General features: G+C 43.1%; 1 protein-coding gene across 3 annotated transcripts in view; it reads right to left on the reverse strand.

The window, feature by feature from the left end:
- Positions 1-7552, reverse strand: part of RSPH10B (radial spoke head 10 homolog B) — a 55091-nt gene extending 47539 nt beyond the window's left edge. The window contains exons 1-3 of one of the 3 annotated variants that reach the window (XM_006150182.3): positions 7394-7545; positions 5321-5670; positions 472-547 (exon numbers count right to left, since the gene is read on the reverse strand). In XM_006150182.3, coding sequence (XP_006150244.1) covers positions 472-547; positions 5321-5574 — 330 coding nt within the window. In that variant the 5' untranslated portion in view covers positions 5575-5670; positions 7394-7545. Of the gene's footprint in view, positions 1-471; positions 548-5320; positions 5671-7343 lie in introns of all 3 variants that reach the window. The other 2 variants (XM_027772516.1, XM_027772517.1) reach the window with 2 other exon arrangements.
- Positions 7553-8530: the final 978 nt, after the last annotated feature.

Here is an 8530-nt window from a genome sequence, read left to right on the forward strand (position 1 = left end):
CACACACACGCGCCTGGCGTGAATTTAAGCCACCGGGTCCGGGACACGAACCGCGGTCGACTATGTGGGAGTCCAGCGACATAGCCATTACACTAACTGCTGGTCTCAATGTTTAAGTTTTCAAGACTTCAAGGCCCACTGTCCTAACTACATAATCATACCAGGTTAATACAGACTCACAATAGACAAGGCTAAACTGAGGTGGCAGCCCAGCAATTTTCAAACTGCAGACTGTGACCCTAGTTTGCATTAAGGGATCACTTTAAAGTGTCACAACAACCAGCATTTTTAAATGACTACTTCAGTGATATTATGCTATGTTTTTGCACAATAAATATATATTCGAGTTCAAAATAAATCATCATGAAGTACTTATAATTTCTTCTGAAGAATCAATGGACTTCATTGAAGATTTGCAAATCTAAAACTGCCACCTCCCTCTCCCTGTGGATTCCCAAGTGCATAACTCACATGGTAGGTACAGCCTCCTTGAAAGACTGCAAAGCCTTCGCCTTCATACAGTCCACGGACTTTTTCTCCTTCGTAGCTACAATGAAATAAAGCTCGAGGTAATGAATGATATGAAAAAGCCTAAATGACAGTGCAGTAAAATATATCACTAAAAAGTAGACTAGAGGGACAGCAGTTAGCATGGTGGCTAAGGCACTGGATCCCACATGGCTGGCTCTGCAGTTCAAGTCCCAGACCTGGTGGCTTGAAAAACACACTGAGTGTGTGTACATGTGTGCCCAAAATCCTGAGAGGAGAACGGAGAAGGCATTACGGCATGGCCATTACCCTAGGGAGTGATTTCTCACTTTCCCTCTCTGTTTTTCTCCAAGCGCATATGCCCGATGGCAAAAACTAAAAACCAACAAACAAAAACAAGTAGAGGTTCTCAGAGGTGTGGGACTGAAGAACAGGTGGTTATTGTTTAATAGATACCGAGTTTCTGTTTGGGATGATGAACAAGTTCTGAAAATGGGTAGTGATGATGGCTGTGCAGCATTGTGAATATACTTACTGTCACTGAATTGCACACTTAGAAATGGTTAAAGTGATAAATTTGTTATGTACATTCTACCATGACAATAAAAAAAGTGCATGTGTATGAAATTAACATCAAAGAAGAGGTACCAGTGATATCTCATATTCATTCATTCATTCAACAAATATTTGGAGTACCTGACCTCCTTTAAATAAAATTCCTGTGTTTAGGAGCTTACAGTCCACTAAGGACAGAGAGACAACAAACAAAAAACAAATGAACAAGGTAACTCCAGATCATTCAATTTTTTTGAAAGCAAAGATCAAATAATATGACAGAGTAAGCAGGAGCTTCCAGTATACAGTCAGCATAAAAACTCTTCTGAATACCTAAGTTTGTATTGAGACCTGAAAGACATGAAACAGCCACGAGAAGAATTCTGGGAAGACGATCGCAGATGTGAATCCTGTGTAGAGAGAACAGCAAGGACAAAGGCCCTGAGACAGGAAGAAGCCTGACCCCAATTCAGTAAATAGAAAAGAGAGCACATAGGGACCAGCAGATGGCGTAATGGCTATGTTGTTGGAATTCCATGTAGCTAACCACAGTTCAAGTCCTGGATCCAGTGGATTAAACTCACGCCGGTGCATGTGCATGCGCATGCATGCCCAAGGTCCTGAGAGGAGAAGGAATTGAGGTATGGCCATCCACCATGAGGGGGTGATTTCTCACTTCCTGTCTCTCTTTTTTTTTTTTTTTGGAGAGGTTTTGGCTATAGGGCGCGTGCACTCACCACGAAAGACAGAGAGAAACAGAGAGACAGAAAGTGGGAAATCACCTCCCCTGGGGGGATGGCCACAATGTAATTCCTTCTCCATTCTCCTCTCGGGATCTTGGGCATGCATGCACACACGCTCGGCGTGAGTTTAAGCCACTGGGTCTGGGACTTGAACTGCGGTCAACTACATGGGAGTCCAGCGACATAGCCATTACGCCATCTGCTGGTCCCTGTTGCCAGTATCTTTCATATACTGGATGAGAATAGCACACATGGAGAGCTCTCAATGTTGACACCTTTGCTGCCATCTCTGATTGCTGAGTCTGAATGGGCACTGGACCTCCTGGGCACACAGATTGCAGATCCTGGGCGGTGGACGAGCGGGGCCCATTTTTCTTTAGAGAGATGAGGAATGGGAGTGGGGGAATATTACCTTTATATTTTAAAAATATCACTGTGAGGGCCAGACAGTGACACAGCAGTAAAACACATGTTCTGCAAAGCAATCCCACATGGGAAGTTTTCCAGTTCAAGTCTAGAGACTCCCAAGAGCACATCAGGAACAGGCTTGCCTGTGATCAGGGGCTGGCTGAAGCTAGGAATGTGTCACATCAGGACCTTGTTGGGGCGCTGTTTCTCTGTCTCTTCCTCTCTTGCTTATGGAAGAAATAAATTAATAAACTTAAAAATACGTATCACTGAGGCTGCTGGGTGGAGAACAGACTGTGGGGAGAACTAATGGTGGCCTGATAACTGTGAGAAGGGGCAGTGTAAGGGAGAAAGATGGAAGTCTTCTCTATATTCTGGATGGTTTCTGTTTGGAATTATAAAAATGTTCTGGAGACCAGATGGCATGGTGGTTAAGGCACTGGGATCCTGCATGGTTGGCTGTATGGTGTGAGTCCCAGACCAGGCAACTTGAAAAACATGCCAGCATGCGTGTGCATGCATGTCCAAAATCCTCAAAGGAGGAGATGAAGGAACTGTGGCATAGTCATACACTCTAGGGGTACTTTCTCACTCTCTTACTCTTTCTCTCCAGTGAGCACACATGCCTTATAGCCAAAAAGAAAAAAGTTCTGGAAATAGGTAGTTCTGATGGCTGCCCAACAATGTGACTATACCTGAAGACCACTGAATTGTTTATTTTAAATGGTTAAATAATACATTTTATGTATATTTTATGATAAAAATTAAAATGGGGGCAGCAGGTGGCATGGTGATTAAGGAGCTGGATCTTATATGACCGATGACACGATTTGAGTCCCAGACCTGGCTGCATAAAAAAACACGCTGGGCTTACACACATGTGTGTCCAGAATCCTGAGAGGAGAATGGAGAAGGGACTACAGTGTGGCCATCCCCCTTAGGGGATGATGTCTCACTTTTCCTCTCTCTCTCTCTGTCTCTTTCTGTTTCTCTGGTGCATGTATGTGCTCTATGGCAAACATTTTTTAAAAGTAAAAAATATATTAAAATGGGCCAGTCTGTGGTATGGTGGTTAAGGTGGCTGGGTCCCACATGGCCAACTGTCTAGTCTGAGTTACAGACCTGGCAGCTTGAGAAACGTGCCCCATGTGTGCCCACAAGCCCAAGAGGGAGAAGTAGAAAAGTAAGGACTGCAGTGTGACCATCCCCCATGGGGAGTGCTATCTCACTTTCTCTGTCTCTGGTGGGCACATGCAACCTCTGGTAAAATTTTTTAAATTAAAATTAATTTTTAGAAAGATATATTGTGAATATAGACCGAACAGGGCTTTCTGCTATGTTAGCTTTGGGAGAAGGGTGCATCAAGAATACATTTTCAGTTTAGAACTAAATGAATAATGTGTGATTTGTCACATAGCTCATCTCTGAAGTAAGTGAGATAAAAAACAAATGAACTTGTGATAGCTGAGGCCAAACTGATCGTATTCCAAGAATCCAAGAAAGATTAAATATTAGGAAAATCTATAAATATAATTCATTACATCAGCAATTTAAAGGGGGAAAAAATATGTGCACATCGCAGTGAAAGTACCAAGAAAGGTACTTGGCAATTTTTTTAGAGAGAGATTTTTGCTATAGGGTACATTCGCTTGCTGGAGAGATAGACAGAAAGCGAGAAATCACCCCCCACGGGGAATGGCCACACTGCAATCCTTTCTCCTCCATTCTCCTTTTGGGACACATACACACGCCCAGCCTTGAGTTTCAAGCCACCAGGTTCAGGACTCAAACTGCATTGTGCTACCAGACTGGGCAATGTAAGGGTTTTTAAGAGAACAACTCCTATAACATAACAACTCCGTAACAACTCCTCTTCTCACCCCCCAAAACACACATCTATGTTTTCAGGTTCTTAGTCTAGAAGACAATTGCAGGTTCCACTTTCCCTAAACTGAGAGCACACTGATGACACCATGTTCTGAATTTCCCGAAAAGCATCACTACATAGAACATAATTATACACTGCCTATATAAACCATACTTCATACTATTTTTTTTTTTTTTAGACAAGGTCTTGTTATGTCATGATCCCCCTGCCACAGCCTCCCAGGGAAACTACTGCACCCAGGTTTTAAGAGTGGGTGGGAAACAAACCTGCACCTTTCATGGACCCTTATTTGCCAAGTAGCAACATCAACCGCACACTATCACAGCTGGGCCCATATTTCATGTGTGTGTGTGTGTTTGTGTATTAGGGCGTTGGAGAAGTCATGGCATACTTTCCAATGTTTTCAGTGCAAAAATGTGTCATAACTTTCCCAACCATGTACATACATACATTATATATGTGTGTATGTGTAATTTTTGTTTTAGGTTTTTGCCACAGGGCACATATGCTCACCAGAGAGAAACAGAAAGTGAGAAATCACCTTTATTTCACATTTTAAAAATGTCCTTCTATAGCACTCAGCTATAGCTGTGAGCTGGTACATGGTAGATAATGAATAAATTATTAGGCCAGGAGATAGTGTGGTGGTTAAGGTAGCTAGATCCCACATAGCTGACTGCACAGTTCAAGCCCCAGACCCAGTGGCTTGAAAAACATAGGGGCAGTGTGTGTAAAATCCCAAGAGGAGAACAGAGAAGGGATTATAGCATGACTATCTTCTGTGTATGTGTGAGGGGATGCTTTCTCACTTCCCCCTGCCATACTCTCTCTTTCCAGTAAGCATACACATCCCATAGCAAAATTAAATAAAATTAATAAATAGCTACTGATATTCAAACCATAAATCTCAATCAGTTACCTCACAAGCCTAAGATCTGATGTTTGAGGTTTTGGCTATATCTCTACTATGGAGGAATTTTCAGCCAAGTAAAGCTGAGAGTTATAAACAATTCATAGTAATTACATACACAATTAAGTATGCAATAAAAATTGAGAAGTATAATAAATACATAATACAAAATGATAAGAATGATTGAAGAACTTTAAAGTTTAAAGAAATTTTGAGCACTGGCTTCATGGCTACTAGTTAAGGCAGTCAAACCTGACTGCACTTGAAGCAAACTTTCAAAATGCCTGGTTAGTAGTTTTAAATCCCGTTGCACCCCATTAAAATCACCTTTCCACTATGAGTTTGGTTAGAATGGGCTCTTCATATTGAGTGGCATCTTCATTCTGCTGCACAGTTTTGAAATCTCTTTTGGATCCGATTTCAGTGAGCTGCATTTCCGCTGGTGGAATACCACTTGAGGACGTTTCTTGCTTAGCGGTGTTGCCATCTTGCTTGGAAAACTCTGGGTAATCAGTGAGAGATGAGGGAGAGCGAGCAGACTTATCTCCTTTTTTGTCTGCTCTTTTCTTTTCTTTCACCATTGCCTTTGGAAGACCTAAAGTTTACTTTCTATATGTAAGTATGAAATGATTCCTTGGATCGAGAGCTGTCTATTTCAAAGCACTGATGAGTTTTATCTGAAAAAATAAAAATTATGTCTCTAAATACTTGGGGTCCTCACTTGTTAAAATTTTGTTTTTATGACATGATGTTATTATCATCCTCCTCCTAGGCCTAAAATCTAATCATAAGTATCAGTTTATAAAAATAATAGGTGGTGTGATAGTTTAAGGTACTGGACTCCCACATGGCCGACCGCAGCTCAAGTCCTGGACTTGGTGACTTGAAAATCACACCAGGTATGTCTGCATGCATACCCAGACTCTGGAGAGAATTGCTTAATGACCATCCCTCCTGGGGAGTGATTTCTCACTTTCCTGTTGTCTCACTCTGGTGAGTGCATGCTCTTTATGGCAAAAAACTTAAAAAAATAAAATCTCAATTGCAGACTGCTTGTTCCTAAAATGTTTAAAATCAAAACCGTTGTTTGTTCCTAAAATGTTTAAAATCAAAACCATTGTCTAATGTTATTTCTTTTCAAATAGTGTTGCAGTAAGAAGAGAAGTCCTATATATGCAAAATGGTAACTTAACCTTAAAGGTTTTGGACGCTGTCAATTCATATTTTAAAAGTCCCTCTTTCAGTATGTCTGTATTGGAAAGTGCCAAAGAGGTGCATTTAGACTCCTGCATTGCACATTACCAGCTCCATTCTTAAGCAAGTTGCTTAATCTCTTTTGCCTCAGATATCAAACAGGAATAATCGTAACTTGTCTCATTTTAAGAGTTAAACGAGATGATGCTCAGAGAAATCCCAAAAATAGGGACCAGCAGGTGATGTGATGGTTAAGGCATTGGTATTCCCACATGGCCGACCACAGTTTGAGTCCTGGACCTGGCGGCTTTCTTTCTCACTCTTCCTCTCTTTCTCTGGCAAAATTCATGTGAAAATAATAAATAAATAAATAAAATAATTCTTAAGAAAAAGAAAAATCTCTAAAGCATAGGATACAGAGCACAGTTAATAAATGGATTGGTTATCTCTTCACTTTTCTGCTTTCAAATGAAGTCATTAGCTGCTTGTTCCCTCTAATACTGCTATTGATTACTTCTTATATACCAGACAAGGAAGGATGTGCTAATAATTTGTTCAAGTTCACAGAGCTGTAGGGCAGAGCTCCAAAGCTGTAGTTTTCATGGTTCTCCAAAATTAGCCCCACTGAAAGCATCCTAGTACCTTAAGCAGGGTACACAGACAAGTCCTGGGGTGCAAGGTAAGGTCTAGTGCCTCTTCCTGTCTGAGGGCTGGAGTGGGTACCCCTTGCCCTTCTTTGCCTAGATGGCATCAGTGGATGCCCCGCCTCCCAGCTCAACCCCATCTCTAGACCACTTTTGCCAGTACAGTCCTGCCTCTCTCTTCCTGCTCTTTCCAGCCCCCTGGGTAATCTAGCTCAAACTGCTGTCACCTCGAACCTCGGACAGGGCTTTGCTATAGGGCTTCTGGTCCTCTACCAATAATTTAAACTATTAATACAGATTAAATAAAGTTTCATTTCTCAAGGAATGTTCTCCTCCCTCCACCCCCGTTTTCCCAAGATTAAGAAACTGCATCATTTCGTAGCTACATTTACTATCAACACCTGCATTTTGGCTTTTAGCTCTCAGCACTGTCTTGCCCTGCCCAGCCTAGGATCCTCCTCGTCCACCACGCACGTGTTCAGATCATGAGATGAGGGTGAAACCGGCCCTACTTGTCCCATTTGTTGCGCCACCCAGCAGGACTGCGTCCTGGGGTCCCCACCTCGACCTCCTTCCGGATGCCCAGGGGTCTCTCTGCCAGGCCAGGCCAGGCCAGCCAGGGCGTCCTAGACCCAGCTCTGGTCTCCAGGCAACTGCTAATCCGCAGGCCCCTCCCACTCACTCTCTTAAAGGGGCCGCAATGCCGTGCCTACCACTGCAGTAGAGCATCTGGCCCTAGTTTTCCCAGCTCTGCTAACTGCTAGTACCTTTCTTCCGGATGCCCAGGGGTCTCTCTGCCAGGCCAGGCCAGGCCAGCCAGGGCGTCCTAGACCCAGCTCTGGTCTCCAGGCAACTGCTAATCCGCAGGCCCCTCCCACTCACTCTCTTAAAGGGGCCGCAATGCCGTGCCTACCACTGCAGTAGAGCATCTGGCCCTAGTTTTCCCAGCTCTGCTAACTGCTAGTACCTTTCTTTGCTTTTTTTTTAGGAAACTTCGGGCACTGGTTTTTCATACAGATTACCACAAATTTAGTGGCTAGAAGCAACATATATTTATTATCCTACAATGCTGTAGATAGTTTCACAGAGCTGGTTCCTTCTGGATGCCCCACGGGAGAATACATTTCCTTACCTTTTCCAGTGTCAGAAGCTGCCAGCATGGCTGACCCAGTGGTGCCTTCCTCCATCTTCAAAATTGGCAGCTGCATCTCTCTAGCCAGCTGGGAAAGGACTTCCACTCTGAAGAACTCACATGAAAAATGGCCCACCAAACAATCCAGGACAATCGCTCCAATGCAAGTCCTTAATGTAATCCTATCTGCAGAGGCCCTTCTGCCATGGAAGGTAACACAGTCACAGGTTCTAGAGACTAGGACACAGCCATCTTTGAGAGACCATTATCCTGCCAATACAACTCCCAACTACAGAGCTCTTAGGAATATTAAATGAGATCCTGCAGACCTAGTGCTTGACACAATAAGTGGCAATAAATATTACTTCACTGTCACGTCACATCTAAAGAATTCTAAACTTAGAACAGTGACTCCCCTCACAGGAGAGGGTCTGGAGAAAGAGGTGAGCAGGAGGGTAGCCCACACTCATCATCACAGCACTCCAGCACCAGGTGCTCTTTTTTTTTTTTTTTTTTTTTTTTTTTGAGAGATTTTCACTGTAGGGCGCGTGCGCTCGCCAGACAGAG

The sequence above is a fragment of the Tupaia chinensis genome, unplaced genomic scaffold, assembly GCF_000334495.1.
Source record: "Tupaia chinensis unplaced genomic scaffold, TupChi_1.0 Scaffold000279_1, whole genome shotgun sequence".
Taxonomy (NCBI): domain Eukaryota; kingdom Metazoa; phylum Chordata; class Mammalia; order Scandentia; family Tupaiidae; genus Tupaia; species Tupaia belangeri.